Here is a 21,861-nt window from a genome sequence, read left to right as displayed (position 1 = left end):
AATGTACCACGGTCACAGTCATAGAGGCTGTCATTTTTGACTTGATTAGAGCCATTTCAGTGCTGTGGCAGGGGAGGAGACTGATTGGAGAAATTCAAATAGAGTTGTGGGAAGGATGGGCATTATTTGGGTGGTTAGCACATGATCAAGAAAGGAAGGGGAGGTTGGTGATGGGATGGTGGTTTGTAAGGACAGAGGGATGAAGGGTAGATTTTTAAGGAGGGGGTGATGATGACAGCTTTGAAAGGGAGGGGGACAGTACCTGAGTAGAGGGAGCCATTTAGGAACCTAGGAACAAGAGTAGGCCATTCAGCCCCTTGACCAATTCCACCATTCACTTAGATCAGGGATGATCTGTACTTCAACTCCATTTACCTACTTTTGTTCCATATCCCTTGATGCCCTTACCTAACAAAAATCTACCGATCTCAATTCTGAACATTTCAATTGACCCAGCATCCACAGCCTTTTGGGATAGTGAATTCCAAATTTCCACTACCTGTTAGATCCGTGTGTTAATGGAGACATGGAATGCAGGAGTTGATTTTAACAAGTGTTTACTGAACAAAGTCTGGAGGTAAACTAACTACACAAGACGCTACGCAGTCTTATATACCCGAGTGGTCACTACTGGTACTACAGTATACAGGGGCTTCAAAAACATAGTTCCTCTTAAAGGTACATACACTACAATTCCTCCCCTTTTAGATAAATAGTACATAACATTTTAAGTAATCATTAAATAACATTTTTACAAGAACAACAATATACACATTTGCTGAAGTTAATCAATTACAAATTCAGTCTCTCTGGAGGCTTCCTGACTCGGTCCAGATAACGCCTCAGTGGTGTAGTAGGTTCTTTTGGCAAGGTCGATTCGGCTTCAATGCCAGTGTTGGGTTCATCTAGTTCCAGTATCACCGGATCGGAGGTACATACTATGGGTATCTCTGCTTCATCACTAGGCGTATAGAGTTGTAGTGTAGGTTGTCCTTTTTCGGATGACTCTATGATCTGGTCAGCATGGCACCTTATTATGCTTTTTCCAATGTCCACGGTATACATCAGCGGTCCTAGTCGTGTGCAAATAGTTCCAGGCTGCCATTTCTCGGTACGGTAGTCCCGGGCCAAAACTGGTTGACCTATCTGGAAGGTTCTAGTTGGCCTTTCATTCATGCTTTGAAATTGCCGGTTCTCTACGTCCCTTCTGACGTTTGGCTTGACCAAATCCAGCCGGCATCTTAGGCTTCTATTGAAAAACATCATGGCGGGGGTTTGGTTTGTAACCACATGTGTTGCATTCCTGTACGCAAACAAGAAGTTATCTACCTTATGTTGTAGATTTATGTCTTCATTACCCATGGCCTTTATGGCCTTCTTGAAGGTCTGGACAAACCTTTCAGCCAATCCATTGGTGGCGGGATGGTATGGGGCGGACGTGTAGTGCTTAACCCCATTGTTTTTTAAGAACTTCCTGAATTCTTCGGATACAAATTGCGGTCCATTGTCAGAACAGATCTGTTCAGGCAGCCCATTCCTGGCGAATATGGTCCTTAATACTGTGATGGTTTTTTCCGTGGTGGTGGAGGACATCTTTATTACCTCTGGCCACTTGGAGCGTGCATCAACCGCGATTAAGAACATTGAGTCCATAAATGGACCAGCTAAGTCGATATGTACCCTTTGCCATGGAGATGAGGGCCACTCCCATGGATGTAGAGGGGCTTGTGGTGGGGCGTTTTGGACCTTCTGGCATCCTAGACAGCTCTTGGTCATTTCTTCGATGTCTCCATCGATACCTGGCCACCACACAAATGCTTTGGCTAAGTTCTTCATTTTCACTCCACCCAGATGCCCCTCGTGAAGCTCCTTTAGCACGCTATCCTTGAGTTTGGGTGGAATCACCACTCTGGATCCACACATCAAGGTTCCTCGGTGTAGTGTATGTACCTTTGAGAGACCCTGTGTACTGTAATACCGGTAGTGACCACTCAGGTATATAAGCCTGTATAGTGTCTTGTATCCTTTAGTTCACCTCCAGACTTTGTTCATTAAACACCTGTTAAACCAACTCCTGCATTCCGTGTCTCCATTAACACACGGATACAACAGTGGTGACGAATTGGAAACAGACTTACCTGCAATTCGGCAGCACCTCAAGGAGATCGATTCCTCAGACGAAGGTCGAAGAAAAAAAAAACACTGTGGTTTCACCAGCTAGCCGGGCTGGTGGCAGGTACTGCACTAATCCTTCCTGGGCGGCGGGCTGGGGCTCGATCGGGTGGCTCTGCAGCGGGGCCGAGCAGCGAGTCGGAAGGCGGAGGCAAACAGAGACGGAGGGTGGAGCACTCGGGAGACGGCCGGCGCTGCAAAGCAGGTCGGCGTTCGGACCAAGCAGAGGGAGGGCAAAGTCCCAGAGAGTCCGGCGGGAACGAATCTCCAACTATTAAAAATATCTGTGTAAATAAAAACCGCGGAGAACAGCGTTGTCAGCAGTGGCAGCGGCGGGAAAGCACGGGAGGCGCCATTTTTTCTCGGCAGGGAAGAAAGGAAAGCGCGGGAGGCGCCATTTTTGATTTTCAGGATGCCTAAGACTGGCAATATTACTGCTTTCGATAGTGATATAGAGGATTGGACCACATATGTGGAAAGAGTGGAGGTATATTGCAGAGCGAATGAAGTAGAGGATGATAAAAAGGCATCGGTATTTCTAAATCTGATGGGCGCAAGGACATACGGGTTGTTACGAAACTTAATCACACCAGCCAAACCGATGGACAAGAATTTTAAGGAGATTGTTGATACCCTACAGGAGCACTTAAACCCAACACCGCTGCTGATAGCGGAACAATTCAAATTCTTCAGGAGGAATCAGCACAAGAATGAAAGTAACGCTGATTACCTCACCGAATTAAGAAAGCTGTCAAAGCACTGCCAATTCGGGGCAGGACTGGCAGATTCTCTACGAGACAAATTTGTCTGCGGTCTCCTAAGTGAAGGAACACAGAAAAGGCTACTTTCTGAGAAAGATTTGACACTGGACAAGGCTTTCAGTGTGGCTGTATCATATGAAGCAGCAGCAAGAGGAGCTGCAGAGATACAGCAAAAGCCACAGGACTTCGGCACCCATGAAATGACACAGGGTTTCGAGAGATGTTATCGCTGCAGCAGATCCACCCATGACCAGAGGGTCTGCTGGTTCAAGGACAAAGCATGCAGGCAATGCGGAAAGATGGGACACATTGCACGTGTATGCCGACCTGGAAACAAAAAATCCACTGACAAAAAAAAATCAATAAGGAAAAGTACAGAAAGGTACAAATGATGACGGACAGTAGCTCTGAAGACCAGAAGAGCGATAGCGACTCCGGAAACAAGAGACTAAGCTGTCTCAAATTACATAATGTAATTGCCAAAGAAGATTACCAGACCATTTGATAGAATAGAAGATATTTTCGCCTCACTATCTGGAGGGAAACGTTTCACCAAAATTGACTTGGCACAGGCATATCTACAGATGGAGGTTGAGGAGGCCTCTAAAAAGTATCTCACGATAAACACACACAAAGGCCTGTACCAGTACAATCGACTGGTTTTCGGAGAAACATCAGCTCCAGCTATCTGACAAAGAACTATGGAGCAAGTCCTGCAAGGGATTCCGGGGACTCAATGCTAACTAGACGACATCCTTGTAACAGGAGAAAACGACAATGAGCACCTTGCCAATTTGGAGCAGGTGCTCACTAGGCTGAGAGAACGGGGCCTACGAGCAAATCGCCCCAAGTGCAAATTTTTCCAGAAACAAATGTCATATTGTGGCCATATAATTAACGAAGAAGGGTTGCATAAGTCACCTGAAAAAATTGAAGCGGTCATAAAAGCCCCAGCACCTGAAAATGTCTCACAATTAAGGTCGTTCCTGGGGTTGATAAATTACTATCATAAATTTTTACCGAACTTGTCAACTGTTCTGCACCCTCTTAACGCACTGCTACAAACGGGAGTAATTTGGAAATGGACCGAAGACTGTAAACGTGCCTTCCATAAATGCAAAGGCTTGATCACGTCCAAGGAAGTGTTGGCTCATTACAACCCATCACTGCCAATCAGACTGGCGTGCGATGCATCCCCTTACGGCGTAGGAGCGGTATTATCGCATAGATTCCCTGATGGCTCGGAGCGGCCGATAGCTTTTGCGTCACGCTCATTGAACTCAGCTGAGCGTAACTATGCCCAGATCGACAGGGAAGTACTCAGCCTGGTATGGGGAGTGAAGAAATTCAACCATTACCTACACGGACAAAAATTTACCTTGTTGACTGACCATCAACCCCTCGTCTCCATATTCAACCCTAAAAAGGGCATTCCCATTATGACAGCGCAAAGGCTACAGAGGTGGTCCCTTTTCCTAGGGGCACACCAATATGACATAGAATACAAAGGATCAAAACAGCATGGGAATGCTGACGGTTTATCGCGCCTACTGTTGCCAACGGTAGAAGAGGCACCTACAGTGGACCCAGTGGAGATGTTCCACTCAACCATAGTGGAATGTCTACCAGTAACAAATTCTACCATTGAAAAGGAAACGAGAAATGACCTGACTCTCTCACGAGTCTACGATTTAACGGTGAAGGGGTGGCCAGCACATGGCGAACCACTGTTGCCAGCATTCTCGCAAAGAAGAGAACAGCTGTCAGTGTGCCGAGGAACCTTGATGTGTGGATCCAGAGTGGTGATTCCACCCAAACTCCAGGATAAAGTGCGAAAGGAGCTTCACGAGGGGCATCTGGGTGGAGTGAAAATGAAGAACCTAGCCAGAGCGTTTGTGTGGTGGCCAGGTATCGATGGAGACATCGAAGAAATGACCAAGAGCTGTCTAGGATGCCAGAAGGTCCAAAACGCCCCACCACAAGCCCCTCTACATCCATGGGAGTGGCCCTCATCTCCATGGCAAAGGGTACATATCGACTTTGCTGGTCCATTTATGGACTCAATGTTCTTAATCGCGGTTGATGCACACTCCAAGTGGCCAGAGGTAATAAAGATGTCCTCCACCACCACGGAAAAAACCATCACAGTATTAAGGACCATATTCGCCAGGAATGGGCTGCCTGAATAGATCTGTTCTGATAATGGACCGCAATTTGTATCCGAAGAATTCAGGAAGTTCTTAAAAAACAATGGGGTTAAGCACTACACGTCCGCCCCATACCATCCCGCCACCAATGGATTAGCTGAAAGGTTTGTCCAGACCTTCAAGAAGGCCATAAAGGCCATGGGTAATGAAGACATAAATCTACAACATAAGGTAGATAACTTCTTGTTTGCGTACAGGAATGCAACACATGTGGTTACAAACCAAACTCCCGCCATGATGTTTTTCAATAGAAGACTAAGATGCCGACTGGATTTGATCAAGCCAAACATCAGAAGGGACGTAGAGAACCGACAATTTCAAGGCATGAATGAAAGGCCAACTAGAACCTTCCAGATAGGTCAACCAGTTTTGGCCCGGGACTACCGTACCGAGAAATGCCTAATGATGAAGCAGAGATACCCATAGTATCTACCTCCGATCCGGTGATACTGGAACCAGATGAACCCAACACTGACATTCAAGCCGAATTGACCTTGCCAAAGAACCTACTACACCACCGAAAACTACTACACCACCGAGGTGTTATCCGAACCGAGTCAGGAAGCCTCCAGAGAGACTGACTTATAATTGATTAACTGCAGCAAATGTGTGATTATTGTTCTTGTAAACATGTTATTTAATGATTACTTAAAATGTTATGTACTAATTATCTAAAAGGGGAGGAATTGTAGTGTATGTACCTTTAAGAGCCCCTGTGTACTGTAATACCGGTAGTGACCACTCGGGTATATAAGTCTGTATAGTGTCTTGTATCTTTTAGTTCACCTCCAGACTTTGTTCAGTAAACACCTGTTAAACCAACTCCTGCATTCCGTGTCTCCATTAACACACGGATACAACACTCGGCACACTGACAGCTGTTCTCTTCTTTGCGAGAATGATGGCAACAGTGGTTCGCCATGTGCTGGCCATCCCTTCACCGTTAAATCGTAGACTCGTGAGAGAGTCGGGTCATTTCGCGTTTCCTTTTCAATGGTAGAATTTGTCACCGGTAGACATTCCACTATGGTCGAGTGGAACATCTCCATTTGGTCCACTGTAGGCGCCTCTTCCGCCGTTGGCAACGGTAGGCGCGATAACCCGTCAGCATTCCCATGCTGTTTTGTTCCTTTGTATTCTATGTCATATTGGTGTGCCCCTAGGAAAAGGGACCACCTCTGTAGCCTTTGCGCTGTCATAATGGGAACGCCCTTTTTAGGGTTGAATATGGAGACGAGGGGTTGATGGTCAGTCAACAAGGTAAATTTTTGTCCGTGTAGGTAATGGTTGAATTTCTTCACCCCCCCCCCCCCCCCCACACCAGGCTGAGTGCCTCCCTGTCGATCTGGGCATAGTTACGCTCAGCTGAGTTCAATGAGCGTGACGCAAAAGCTATTGGCCGCTCCGAGCCATCAGGGAATCTATGCGATAATACCGCTCCCACGCCGTAAGGGGATGCATCGCACGCCAGTCTGATTGCCAGTGATGGGTTGTAATGAGCCAACACTTCCCTGGACGTGATCAAGCCTTTGCATTTATGGAAGTCACGTTTACAGTCTTCGCTCCATTTCCAAACTGCTCCCGTTTGTAGCAGTGCATTAAAAGGGTGCAGAACCGTCGACAAGTTTGGTATAAATTTATGATAGTAATTTACTAATCCCAGGAACGACCTTAATTGTGAGACATTTTCAGGCGCTGGGGCCTTTACGACTGCTTCAATTTTTTCAGGTGACTTATGCAACCCTTCTTCGTTAATGACATGGCCACAATATGATATTTGTTTCTGGAAAAATTCGCACTTGGGCGATTTGCTCGTAGGCCCCGTTCGCTCAGCCTCGTGAGCACCTGCTCCAAGTTGGCAAGGTGCTCGTTGTCATTTTCTCCTGTTACAAGGATGTCGTCTAGGTAGCATTGAGTCCCCGGAATCCCTTGCAGGACTTGCTCCATAGCTCTTTGCCAGATAGCCGGAGCTGATGCCACTCCGAAAACCAGTCGATTGTACTGGTACAGGCCTTTGTGTGTGTTTATCGTGAGATACTTTTTAGAGGCCTCCTCAACCTCCATCTGTAGATATGCCTGTGCTAAGTCAATTTTGGTGAAACGTTTCCCTCCGGATAGTGAGGCGAAAATATCTTCTATCCTCGGAAGAGGATACTGTACCATGTGAAGAATTGGGTTTACAGTCACCTTGAAGTCCCCACAGATGCAAACTTTTCTCTGCTCTTCAGATTTATCATTATTCAACGTTTTCTTCATGACCGGGATGATGGGTGTTGCCCACTCGCTCCAATCTACCTTGGATAACACGCCTGCTTTTTCCAAATTCTCCAGCTCTGCCTCGACGGCTGGACGAATTGCGCATGGCACCGGCCTTGCCTTAAAAAACTTGGGAATTGCCGCATCTTCCACTTTTATTGAGGCAGTGGCGCCTTCCAGGGTTCCTAGTTCCTGTTGAAACACTTCTTTGGCGTTAGCCAAGGTTTCTTTTAATCGTCCAGGTATGACGTCATCATCGTTTTTTTTCTTACTGGTCACCGTCAATGCCTGAATGGAGTGCCAGTCTAAACGTATCTTTCTGATCCATTCACGTCCCAACAACGGTGGACCACCATCTTGCAGAACGTATAAATACAACTTCTGTATTTCCTTGCCGTTGTATACAACAGGCACCCTTATTTTCCCTCTGGGGTATACTTTCTGCCCCGTATATGTCTTCAAGACAATGGATGTGTCTTTCAGAGGTATATGCGGAAATAGCTGCTCTTAATCCCGTTGACTCATGACGGTCAGAGCTGATCCTGTATCTAGCTCCATTTTGACTGGGGACCCCGCTATCGTGAGGGTAACCCAAATGGTCTGGTAATCTTCTTTGGCAATTACATTATGTAATTTGAGACAGCTTAGTCTCTTGTTTCCGGAGTCGCTATCGCTCTTCTGGTCTTCGGAGCTACTGTCCGTCATCATTTGTACCTTTCTGTACTTTTCCTTATTGACCTTTTTACTGTCAGCGGATTTCTTTCCAGATCTGCATACACGTGCAATGTGTCCCATCTTTCCGCATTGCCTGCATGCTTTGTCCTTGAACCAGCAGTCCTTCTGGTCATGGGTGGATCTGCCGCAGTGATAACATCTCTCGAAACCCCGTGTCATTTCATGGGTGCCGAAGTCCTGTGGCTTTTGCTGTATCTCTGCAGCTCCTCTTGCTGCTGCTTCGTATGATACAGCCACACTGAAAGCCTTGTCCAGTGTTAAATCTTTCTCAGAAAGTAGTCTTTTCTGTGTTCCTTCGCTTAGGAGACCGCAGACGAATTTGTCTCCTAGAGAATCTGCCAGTCCTGCCCCGAATTGGCAGTGCTTTGACAGCTTTCGTAATTCGGTGAGGTAATCAGCGTTACTTTCATTCTTGTGCTGATTCCTCCTGAAGAATTTGAATCATTCCGCTATCAGCAGCGGTGTTGGGTTTAAGTGCTCTTGTAAGGTATCAACAATCTCCTTAAAATTCTTGTCCATCGGTTTGGCTGGAGTGATCAAGTTTCGGAACAGCCCGTATGTCCTTGCGCCCATCAGATTTAGAAGTACCGATGCCTTTTTATCATCCGCTACTTCATTCGCCTTGCAATATACCTCCACTCTTTCCACATATGTGGTCCAATCTTCTATATCACTATCGAAAGCAGTAATATTGCCAGTCTTCGGCATCTTGAAAATCTAAAATGGCGCTTCCCGCGCTTTTCCTCCATCCCCGATGGATCAAAATGGCGCCTCCCGCGCTTTTCTTTCTTCCCCGCCGAGTTAAGATGGTGCCTCCCGCGCTTTCCCGCCGCTGCCGCTGCTGCCAACGCTGTTCTCCGCGGTTCCCGTTGCGACCTGCAGCTTTTCGCAGTATTTCTATTTTTTTTTTTATATATCGCTTCAATAGTTTCTCCGTTACTTGGAGAACCGTTCCCGTCGTGGAGCGGACCCTCTGGGACTTTCCCCTCCCTCTGCTCGGTCCGAACGCTGACCTGCTTTGCAGCACCGGCCGCGCCCTGAGTGCTCCACCCTCTCTCTCTCTTTGCTTCTGCTTCCCGACTCGCTGCCCGGCCCTGTTGCAGAGCCACCCGATCGAGCTCTAGCCCGCCGCAGCCCAGGAAGGATCAGTGCACTACCTGCCACCAGCCTGTTTAGCTGGTGAAACCACAGTTTTTTTTTTCTATTTTTCCTTGCTTCTGGCTTCGACCTTCGTCTGAGGAATCGATCCCCTTGAGGTGCTGCCGAATTGCAGGTAAGTTCATTTCTAACTCGTCGCCACTGTTAGATCCATGTGTTAATGGAGACATGGAATGCAGGAGTTGATTTAACAAGTGTTTACTGAACAAAGTCTGGAGGTGAACTAACTACACAAGACGCTACACAGGCTTATATACCCGAGTGGTCACTACTGGTACTACAGTATACAGGGGCTTCAAAAACATAGTTCCTCTTAAAGGTACATACACTACACTACCCTTTGTGTGAAAAAATACTTCCTGATGTTACTCCTAAATGGTCTAGCTCCAATTTTAAGATTATACCTTCTTGTTCTGGATTTTCCTACCAGAGCAAATCATTTCTCTCTATCTACCCTGCTAAATCCCTTAATCATTTGATATGATCTGGAATGCATTGTCTGAAAGGGTGGTCGAAGCACATTCAATAGAAAAGAAAGAAAGACTTACATTTATATAGTGCCTTTTACAACCACCGGACATCTCAAAGCGCTTTACAGCTAATGAAGTACTTTTGGAGTGTAGTCACTGTTGTAATGCGGGAAACGCAGCAGCCAATTTGCGCACAGCAAGCTCCTACAAACAGCAATGTGATAATGTGTTTTTGTTATGTTGATTAAGGGATAAATATTGGCCAGGACACCAGGGATAACTCCCCTCTGCTTCTTTGAAATAGTGCCATGGGATCTTTTACATCCACCTGAGAGAGCAGACAGGGCCTCGGTTTAACATCTTATCTGAAAGACGGCACCCCCGACAGTGCAGCACTCCCTCAGCATTGCACTGGAGTGCCAGCCTAGATTTATGTGCTCAAGTCCCTGTAGTGGAACTCTGAACCCACAACCTTCTGACTCAGAGGCGAGTGTGCTACCAACTGAGCCACAGCTGACACTGAAACTTTCCAATGGGAATTGGCGATATCCTGGAAAAGGAGAAATTTGCAGGGCTATGAGGAAAGAGCAGGCGAATGTCCTTCTGTGCTGTATGATTCTGTGACTTTCCGTACCTCGATTAGCTCAAGGGAATACAAGCCAGGTTTATGCAGCATATCTTCATAATTTAATCCTTTGAGCCCCGGTATCATTCTGGTCAATCTGCTCTGTACCCCTTCCAAGGCCAATATATGAGGTTCAGTGCCCAAAACTGAATGCCGTACTCCAGCTGGGGTCTGACCAAGGCTCTGTACAACTGAAGCATCACTTCCTCACTTTTGAATTCCAACCTCTTCAGATAAAGGCCAACATTCCAGTTACCTTTTTGATTACTTTTTGTACCTGTGCACCAGCTTTTAGTGATTTGTGTACATAGACACCTAAATCCCTTTGCTCCTCCACAACACCAGGGGCTAGAAATTCACCTCCTTTGCGCCTCCCATTAGCGCCTCTGGGGGGTGATGACGGGGCGCTACCAGCTTTGCAACTGGACGCGGCAAGAGTACCGACGCCCGTGAAATTCCCGTCAAGGTTTGCGGCAGTGATAACCCCTAGTGCCACAATCTCCTGCGCCCAGAGATCGTGACGTCATCGTGCTGCGTAGCGCCCCGGACCCAAAATTCGGTTCCGCCCTCTGCAGCATCGCCAGGCGACAACACCAACAGCTGCAGGAGGCGTTGTCAGGGAGGCTGGCTGCTTGGGGAGCAGTATTTAAAGGTGATGATGGTTGTGTGAAAAAAAAATCTTCTTAATGCCTTACGTCCATTTTTTAGCATTTCCTTCGGCCTCGATCGATCAGCCCTGCACTCTGCTAGAGTGCTTAGGGCTGATCGTGTCAGATCATGGCTGCTGTCGGTGATGTGGGATCTCATTTCAATGCAGAGCCTGCAGCGATGGCCCTTCCCTTTAAGGGAGGGAAGGAGCCTCTGTTCCCGGCAGCACTGCCTTCGACATTGGGCAGCGCTGCCCTGCTACCGCCCCTCTTGCCGGCTTTAGCGCTCCAAGGGTATTGGTAGTGCTTGATTTAGCGCTCCACTTCCCTCTTGGAGCGCTACAACTGAATTTCGTGGGAGCCTATCATCATTAGCGCCTGGCGCTAATTTTTCAGCTTTCGAAGTTTTAGCACCCCAAATGGGGCTATAATGAATTTCTTCCCCCTGGTCTCTCACCATTAAGAAAATATTCCAGTTTCTCTTTCTCAGATTCAAAGTGGATGACCTCACACTTCCTACATTAAACTCCATCTGCCATAGTTTTGGCCATTCACGGGGATAATTTTGGCTTCGGGTAATGGTGTATAATGGACAGCTGATGCAATATCACCCGTTATACACTATCGCCTGAACTCAGAATAATCCCACTTGGTCTGTCTATATCCCTTTGTAACTTCTAGCTTCCATCCACACAACTTATGGATATACAACTCTCTAATCCTTCATCCAAGTCATTGATATATATGGTGAAAAGCTGAAGCCCCAGTATAGATCCTTGGGGAACACCACTTGTCACCAACATTCCCTGTAAGTTGCGCGGCCACGCGGCTCTCTGTCGGTCCCACGTAGCCGGGGACTGGCTTTTCCCATGTTAAATTTCGGACATGTGTGAAACTGCGAATGGGCCATGCAGCCCCTTAAAGGGGCTGTGCACCCAAAAAATTCCAAGTCTAACAAACTGCAATATTCCAACAATCGAGTTATTCCAGGGGGATAGTATGCTGCATGGATGGCTTCTGGGACATTCTGATGAGTTTTTTCAGTCTTGGCTAATGATACTAACCATTCTGACAACTGATATGGCTGAGGAGTGCTACAATGAGGCCCATGCCAAAACCAGGGTGCTCATTGAGCCGTGCTTTGAAGTCCTAATACCATGATTTGTTTGCCTCAATCACGGAGGAGGAGGCTGTTTTATGGCGGGTTGGGGACGTTTCCTTGTAATACACCCATTTAAGGTGTCCAAAATAGTTAGGGGGGTTGCTTAATAATATCGGAATCAAGAGAGGCATCAGCATGCAGGAGTCCAATGTGCTGCTGCCTTCAGGGGATGAGGAAGATGAAGAGGCACTCAAGGATATGGTTGACGTGAATGACGTATTACTGCCAGAAAGTCAGCTTTTTAAATTTATTTTCCATATTGCATCAACATTGAAAGCGATGAGTCTACTGTTACTCCAAAAGCCTGTTTTTAAAACTGCCTATGTTAATTCTATTCCCTCGTGTATACCCATGTCACTCAATTTTTCACCGATTATACAACACATTGTCAGTATTAAATTCCATTTGCCATTTTCCTGCACAATTGCATAGTTGATTTAAATCCATCTGTAAATAGTTAACTGCATCCTCTATCCCTACTTCTCTTCCTATTTTAGTGTTGTCTGGCAATTTGACCACTTTACAATTCACTGCTGCACCCAAAAGATTTAATTAGGTAAGAAAGAACATGCACTAACCCTGTGGCACTCCACTCAACAGTCTGATACGATAACTCTCATAAGTATTGTCTTTTTCATATTTATCCATCTCTTTATCCAGTCCCATTCTCATCTGGATAAGTGTGGCCTTTAGTTTTATTAGTAATCTCTCATATGGCACCATGTCAAAGCCTTTCTGAAAGTCCAAATAGCCTATATGACACGGACTTCCACTTGTTTCTTTATTAGTAATATCCAGAAAGAAGTTGAACGGGATCTGAGTTGGAAGCGGTATAAAATCAACAACTCTACTGGGACTTGTGTACCATATTTACTAGAAAGCTTCCAGGGACGAGGGATTACAGTTACATGGATAGACTGGAGAGGCTGAGGTTGTTCTTATTAGAGCAGAGAAGGCTAATTGGAGATTTGATAGAGGTATTTAAAATCATGAAGGGTTTAGATAGAGTAAATAAAGAGAAACTGTTTCCAATTGCTGATGGATTGATAACCAGAGGTCACAGATTTAAGGTGATTGGAAAAAAAACCCAGAGGTGACATGAGGAAAAACATTTTAATGCAACGAGTGGTTAGGATTTGGAATGCACTGCCTGATAGGGTGCTGGATACAGATTCAATAGTAACCTTCAAAAGGGAATTGGATAAATATTTGAAGGAGAAAAAATTGCTGGGATATGGGGAAAGATCAGGCGACTGGGACTAACTGGATTGTTCTTCGAAAGTTCCAGCGCAGACTTGGTAGGTTGAATGGCCTTCTTCTGTGCTGTACTATTCTATGATATTTACAAATATAGCTGCATTTTACACAGGTATAGTCTATACACTGAATTTAATGGTACTTAGATTAGTGGAATAGGATTTTCATGTCTAACTATAAGGTTGATTCTGTTCTCCAATGCGGCGCTCACAGGGGCACGTTATTGTTGCCTGGATTTTAGGTTTGTGACGCGCTGGGAGTGGGGGTGTCCGGTGTCAGGCCAGAACCCCAGAAGTCAGTGCACCGCATCTGTCAATGGCTTTTTAACCCAGCAACTGCATTACCATATGATTTCCAGATTTCCCAACAAATTAGCGTCAGCGGGCATGATGACGACCCGCATGAGACGATTTCAACTCCAGAATTTAAAGAGACACTCTAATCATGCAATTTGAAGGAGTTTGCAGTTGGGAGTCAAAGAGAAGGAAGTGCTAGAATGAAGTCCAGAAGGTCAAAGGCTGCACCTCAGTTCAGTGACGCCTCCCTGGATGTGCTGCTGGGGGCTGTGAGGACCTGGAGGGGTATACTCTTCCCTAGCGACGGGAGGATGAAACTGGCTAGGGACACCAAGAAGGCGTGATTGGAGGTGGCACAAGAGGTCAGCAGCAGGAGCATGGTGCAATGCTCATGGATATAGTGGTTCAATGACCCAAGCAGACAGGTAAGGTCTAGCAATGGTACAGTCACCTATATACTGATGTGCATATCACCTCAACTCCCTCACTCTGCCTTCTCAAGCCTACTCCAGCACTTCACTCCTCACACCAACTCACCTTGCAGGTACACCCATCCCTCTCTGTCTATGCACTTCCTCACATCCCCATCTGTCCATCCACCGCTGACACTCACCCTCATCCTTATGCAATGTCATCTCTCTCCCTCCCTCATGGGGGAACGGTAGCATAGTGGTTATGTTACTGGACCAGTAATCCAAAGACCTGGATTAATAATCTGGAAACAGAAGTTCAAATCAACCATGGCAGCTGGGGAATTTAAATTCAATTAATTTGGAATAAAGTTAGCTTCAGTAATTGTAAAAACCCATCTGGATTCACTAATGTGCTTTAGGGAAGGAAATCTGCTGTCCTTACCTGGTTGGGCCTATATGTGACTCAAAACCCACAGCAATGTGGTTGACTCTTAACTGCCATCTGAAATGGCCCAGCAAGCCATTCAGTTGTATTCAAGAAGGGCAATTTGGGATGGACAATGCAAGCTCAAGCATATCCACATCCCGTGAATACATTTAAAAAAAAGTTACGTTCAACACATACCATAACTATCACTCATAGGTCTCCTCTTTCCTTTCTTACAGGAGAAGAGAGCACAGAACTCAAGGGAGAGGCAGAGAACCGGAGGTGGCATGCCAGCCATCTCACAGCTAACAAGTGCAGAGGAGGAGGTACTGGAAATTGATGGAGTCTCAGCATGCCTGGCCATCATAGATGGGGGCCTCCCAGCTGTCTGATGACAGAATTAAATATCAGACATGCCATGCAACTTGATGTCAACAGAGAGTGAAATATGATCCTGTGCAAAATGATTACGTCAAACATTCACAGTACTCATTCATGTCTTTTATCTCCTACAGGGCCTTCAGAGGAGGAGGTGGTCCAGCTGGCCACTGCTGACTCCCAGAGGAGGTTACTCCCTCTGAGGGTGCAACGTCACAGGACTCATGCAGACCATGTAGCAGCTCAGGTACTCACACTTCAGTGGGACCAGTAAGGCAGATTGTTTTTACCTGGTGACTCACACATCACAAGTGAGCATGAGCAGATGGTGCAGACAGGGACAGCAGTGGAGAGTCCACGTCGGAGGGCGCAGGACGCTCCAAGCTTTGCTCAGCTGGACACAGATACTGTACCTCGGGGGCCGTCGACAAACAGGATACTTCTGGAGCAGCAGCAGAGAATGCCCGATGTACTGGAAGGCGTTCCAGCTACACTGTGCACGCTTGCAGAGAGATTGGAAGAGTCCATCTCAAGTATGAGTGGCATGATGTTGCAGGCCTTTGCGATGATGTCTTCGACTATGGACAGAGTAGCCACCTGCGTGGAGCATCAAATGCAGCAATCACACGAGTGGATGCAGGCCCTCACCAATTGCTTGCACATTATGAATGCCACTTTAAATAGGATAACTAATACCCTAGCCTTGGCCGTTCATCGCCCCACTGATCTGCACCAAAGTGTTCTCCAGCACATTGCTAGCAGGGGATGTGGCTGGGCCATGAGAGGGGTGATGGTGAAAGGGGACACGGAAGTGGGGACTCGGCTCAAAGCACTTCTTCCATTTCTCACTCGTTGCCGCCTCACCCCCTCAGTCAGTACGCCACATGCTGCCTCATGTCCTGATGGGTGAGTCTGCCCCTGTACGGGTGCAGGTGGAGCAGTCTTTGGCGGGGCCCTTACGGGCTCCAAAACACAGAGGACGTTAGCCAAGAGCATCTCAGCTTTCGGAGCAGGGATATGAGCACCCTGCTGCCTCTACCTCTGCTGAAGCCACAGGGGTTGCACTTGTATCAGTACCTGTAGTAGGAAATGGAAGAGTAAAAATTTGTATTCACACAAGGGTATGCACATGGGTGAGTTACACATTGTTAAATGTTAAATTTCTGTTTTATATGTGAGCCACATAAATATTATTCTTTTGTACCACTTTCACGTCTTTCCCATTCTTTCTGGCTGGCAAGTGGCCTTTTCAGTTATGTAATAATCAATGGGAAGACATGAATTGACGCCGAGCAATGGGGGGCTGTGAAAGGGAGGCTTGGTTGTTTGCAGGATTGCTTTGTGTTAGTGGCATTGGGTGGGGGAGGGGAATTGGGGGGGTAGCAAAAGTGGCTTTTGCATGTGATTGTTAGATGGTTGCACTGGTGGAACCTAAGTGAACCTTGCAATAATGATGGCATCCCTGGCAGCAATGTGTGCCACTGGTGGTGCATTGACTGCATCACCTTCCACCTCCTCCTCATCTTCCTCCTCATCCTCGGAATCCTCTGAAGAGACTCTGTGCTCTGTGCATTGTTCCTCCTGCAGGTCCAAACCTTGCTGCTGCGCAACGTTGTGCAGAGCACAGCACACCACGACCATTCAGGAGACCCTGGCTGGTGTGAACTGAAGGGCACCTCCAGATCTGTCCAGGCACCTGAAGCATATCTTTAACATGCCGATGGCCTATTCAATGACACATCTGGTGGTCATGTGGCATTTATTATATCGCTCCTCATTCCTCAGGTTTCCGAGAGGTGTCATCAGCCACGTTTTAAATGGGTATCCCTTGTGTCCGAGCCGCCAGCTGGTAACTCTGCTTCCAGGTGCGAAGACGTTTGGGGGGGTGGACTGCCGCAGGATGAAAGCACCATGGCAGCTGGCTGGGAATCTTGCGCACACCTGCATAAAGATCTTTTTGTGGTTGCACACTAGCTGCACTTTGATGGAGTGGAAGCACTTGCGGTTCATGAATACTCTTGGTTGATCTATGGGTGCCTTAACTGCCACATGCATGCAGTCGATGATGCCTTGCATCTGTGGGAAGCCAGCCAGAACCACAAACCCGAGCGCCCGCTCATTCTGACTGGCGCCCTCTCAGGCGAAGTTGACATAATTGCCAGCCCTGACAAAGAAGAATCAGTCACCTGTCTTATGTATTTGTGCCCTGCTGACAGTGAGATCCTGTAAATGTCTCCAGATGAGTCCTGGAAGGATCCAGAGGCAAAAAGTTGAAGCCGGTAGTGACTTTGACAGCCACTGGTAAAGTGTGGTCACCAGATCCAGTTGGCAGCAGGTCTTGTTCCAGAAGGCTGCAACTGTTGTCACCACCTGACGCGATGCCCTGAGCCTCCTGAGACACTGGTGTTCCGACATGTCGAGGAAGCTTATCCTCTGCCTGTAGGCCTTGTGTACCAGGTATGGCCTTCTGCGAGCTGCACCTCTCTGCTGATCCCCTCTTTCCTGTGGGGCTGCAGGCCTGTGAGCAGCTGGCTGTTTTTTTTAATTCATTTATGGGATGTGGGTGTCGCTGGCAAGGCCATTATTTATTGCCCATCCCTAATTGCCCTTGAGAAGGTGGTGATGAGCCGCCTTCTTGAACCGCTGCAGTCCGTGTGGTGAAGGTACTCCCACAGTGCTGTTAGGGAGGGAGTTCCAGGATTTTGACCCAGCAATGATGAAGGATCGGCGATATACTTCTAAGTCAGGATGATGTGTGACTTGGAGGGGAACTTGGAGGTGATGGTGTTCCCATGCGCCTGCTGCCCTTGTCCTTCTAGTGTTGCTGGTGGAGCTGCGGGTGAAGCTCCTGATCCTGCTGCTCTTGGTGCTGCTGGTGGTCATCTTGCTTCTCATCTGAGGTCCAAAGTAACACAGCGTAAGCAGCACTCAAGCTGATATTGTAGATCAGAGCTCCAAAGTGCAGATCAGACATCTGAACCTCCAAATTTTAAATGACACCTCCAAAGTGTGTAAAGTAACCTCTCAGCACACGTACTGTGAGCAAACCCTGTCACACAAGCAGGTAAGAAAGCAGCATGAGTACTGAGTATTATTGGCATCTTTCCCTGTCATGGCTAAAGCCCCCTCAATTGCCGTTGTTTTCTCACCTTGCTTTCACTGGTGAGTTCCAGGAAGCCTGGGAAACCCATGGAGCCAAAGTTAAACTCCAAAACCCACGTTAATATCGCTGTAATTGAGTGATTAACACAATGAAATTGACCACCTGCCTCTCCCGAGGGAGTTGCTCACACGCAGTCTAACGCGCTGCAGTTAACTGCAGAAGTTGACGGGTTGGTGCCGTCTTCCCGACGCACTCACATTTTCCTGGGATTTCACCCTCCACCCGCACCCAAACCCACACACTTTAACATTTCCCCCTGTGTGTGTGAAGTCCATGATTTTCTGTCCAGCAGTGTTATTTTCATTTTCGCTGCTGGCGAGGTAAACTGCCGGAGCGGATTTCCCAACTGTTATACAACCTCCTCCCCCTCCTGATTTTAATTTCCATTGATTTGAGTGAAAATCAGGCTAGTTCTATAACAGGCCGGCGACGACCAAATTTTAATTTGATTGGTGGAGGGCTATTTAAAAGGGTTATTGGGTTTTTGTCACTTTATGTGTGAACTTGTTTTTTTGGTCGAATTAAAAGAGAGGACAGGCCGGCGATCCACCCGTCAGTTTACCACCCGAGCGGCAAAGGTGGAAATTACCCTCATTAAATTTAAAGGGCGGAAAGCATGCGCTGTGCACCAGCAATTTCCCACGATGCACACGTTGCAAGTGCCAATTCCCACTCGGAGCACAGAATTGACCCTTGTATAAATTAATATATTAGTTAATTCATCTGTGTTGAATTAGCTTCTGGAAGTGGTGGCAATGCAGTTGGCTTCAGCATTCTTGAGCTAATGAGATAAAAACACAGTGAGCAAAACTTTCAACTTCAGTGTAAAACAGGTAGCAGAGGATCGGATGCCCCTCATAAACCCCACTCAATGGAAAAGAAAACCGTGTCAGGTGTATAATGGATGGCTGATCCACTACCGCACAATTTAAGCCCATGGCGAAGATGAAAGCTTTGCCCAGTCAGAGTCCCCACTCCTGATAGCTATTCAATGAGCGATCATAATATGATCAAATTCTTCATTAAGATGGAGAATGAAGTAGTTGACTCAGAGACTAGGGTCCTGAATTTAAATAAAGGAAACTATGATGGTCTGAGGCGCGAGTTGGGTAGGATCGATTGGGGAATGTCACTCAAAGGGTTGACGGTGGATAGGCAATGGCAAACATTCAAAGACCACATGGATGAACTACAGAATTTGCTCATCCCAGTTTGGCATAAAAATAAAACAAAAAAGGTGACTCAACCGTGGCTAACAAGGGAACTTAGGGATAGCATAAGATCCAAGGAGAGGATATATAAATTGGCCAGAAAAAGCAGTAAACCTGAGGATTGGGAGCAGTTTATGATTCAACAAAGGAGGACAAAGGGATTAATTAAGAAAGGGAAAATAGAATATGAGAGTAAGCTTGCTGGGAACATAAAAACTGACTGTAAAAGCTTTTATAGATATGTGAAGAGAAAAAGATTGGTGAAGTCAAGCGTAGGTCCCTTGCAGTCAGAATCAGGGGAATTTATAATGGGGAACAAAGAAATGGCTGACCAATTAAATACATATTTTGGTTCTGTCTTCACAAAGGAGGACACAAATAACCTCCCAGAGATGTCGGGGAACATAGGTTCTGATGAAAGGGAGGAACTGAAAGAAATCAGTATTAGTAGGGAAATGGTGTTAGGGAAATTGACGGGATTGAAGGCCAATAAATCCCCAGGGCCTGATAATCTACATCCTAGGGTACTTAAGGAAGTGGCCCTAGAAATAGTTGATGCTTTGCTGATCATCTTCCAGCAGTCGATGGAATCTGGAACAGTACCCATGGATTGGAGGGTAGCTAATGTTACCCCACTATTCAAAAAAGGTGGTAGAGAGAAAACGGGGAATTACAGACCGGTAAGCCTGACATCGGTAGTGGGGAAAATGCTAGAGTCCATTATAAAAGATGTAATAGCAGAGCACTTGGAAAACAGTGACAGGATCGGTCAAAGTCAACATGGATTTACAAAAGGTAAATCGTGCTTGACTAATCTACTGGAATTTTTTGAGGATGTAACTGGTAAAATAGATAAGGGAGAACCAGTGGATGTGGTGTATTTGGACTTTCAGAAGGCTTTTGATAAGGTCCCGCATAAGAGATTAGCATGTAAAGTTAAGGCACATGGGATTGGGGGCAAGGTATTGACTTGGATAGAGAACTGGTTGGCAGACACACAGCAAAGAGTTGGAATAAACGGGTCTTCTTCCGAGTGGCAAGCAGTGACTAGTGGGGTACCGCAGGGATCGGTCCTTGGGCCCCAGCTGTTTACAATATATATTAATGATCTAGACGAGGGAACTAGATGTAATATCTCCAAATTTGCAGATGACACAAAACTGGGTGGGCGTGTGTGCTGTGAGGAGGATGCTGAGAAACTCCAGGATGATTTGGACAGGTTGGGTGATTGGGCAAAAGCATGGCAGATGCAATATAATGTGGATAAATGCGAGGTTATCCACTTTGGTGGCAAAAATAGGAAGACAGATTATTATCTGAATGGCAATAGATTGGGAGAAGAGGAAGTGCAACGAGACCTGGGTGTCCTTGTGCACCAGTCGCTGAAGGTAAGCATGCAGGTGCAGCAGGTGGTTAAGAAGGCAAATGGCATGTTGGCTTTCGTAGCGAGAGGGTTTGAGTACAGGAACAAGGATGTCTTGCTGCAGTTGTACAGGGTCTTGGTGAGACCACTTCTTGAGTATTGTGTGCAGTTTTGGTCACCTTATCTGAGGAAGGATGTTCTTGCCATGGAAGGAGTTCAGCGAAGATTCACCAGGCTGATATCTGGGATGGCAGGAATGACGTATGAGGAGAGATTGGGACGATTGGGCTTGTATTCGCTGGAGTTTAGAAGAATGAGAGGGGATCTCATTGAAACTTATAAAATTCTGACAGGACTGGACAGACTAGATGCAGGAAGGATGTTCCCGATGGTCAGGGAGTCCAGAACCAGGGGTCACAGTCTAAGGATAAGGGGTAGGCCATTTAGGACAGAAATGAGGAGGAATTTCTTCACCCAGAGAGTGGTGAACCTGTGGAATTCTCTACCGCAGAAGGCAGTAGAGGCCAATACATTAAATATATTCAAGAAGGAGTTGGACATATTTCTTAAGGCTAAAGGGATCAAGGGATATGGGGAGAAGGCAGGAACAGGGTACTGAATTTGGATGATCAGCCATGATCGCATTGAATGGTGGAGCAGGCTCGAGGGGCCAAATGGCCTACTCCTGCTCCTATCTTCTATGTTTCTATGTTTCAATGACTCTTGCTGGAATGTGTGATTATGCATCAGGTGAGGACAGCATTCGGCATGGCTCTGCTGTCTCCCACTGCTCTCAGGAGAGGAGGGAAGAAAATTGAAAAAAAGAAAAAGACTATCTTTGAGTATTACATATATTGATGGAATAGCAGAATGGAATGACAAGTTGAGCATGAATAGAAATCAATGTTACTGCACTTGTATTATTATTTAAACATGTAAACAAATTGGTGAGATGATAATGAACATTACCAAAATCAGAAGTTTCTATAGCTTTCAGAGCTCTGTTAGCATAATATTTATCTTGTAATCATTTTCTCTTTTTAATTCTGTACAGCAATTGGTAGTGGCTTTAGCCCAAGACAAACACATCACTTCTCTCCACAGATTTATCCTTCCAAGTAAGGTTTCTATTATTCTTTAAAAAATAAGCAGCATCAAAT

General features: G+C 46.4%; 1 protein-coding gene across 2 annotated transcripts in view; it reads left to right on the top strand.

The window, feature by feature from the left end:
* Positions 1-21,861, top strand: part of eya1 (EYA transcriptional coactivator and phosphatase 1) — a 296,767-nt gene that overhangs the window by 47,504 nt on the left and 227,402 nt on the right. For both annotated transcript variants that reach the window (XM_085993147.1, XM_085993148.1), the window contains exon 5: positions 21,756-21,819. In XM_085993147.1, the coding sequence (XP_085849273.1) occupies positions 21,756-21,819 (64 nt within the window). The remainder of the gene's footprint in view (positions 1-21,755; positions 21,820-21,861) is intronic.

Source organism: Somniosus microcephalus, chromosome 7 (genome assembly GCF_052327205.1).
Source record: "Somniosus microcephalus isolate GS21.2 chromosome 7, FLI_Smic_1.0, whole genome shotgun sequence".
NCBI classification, from domain to species: Eukaryota; Metazoa; Chordata; class Chondrichthyes; order Squaliformes; family Somniosidae; genus Somniosus; species Somniosus microcephalus.
Note: the sequence above shows the minus strand (reverse complement) of the source record. Positions and strands in the feature narration are given on the sequence as shown.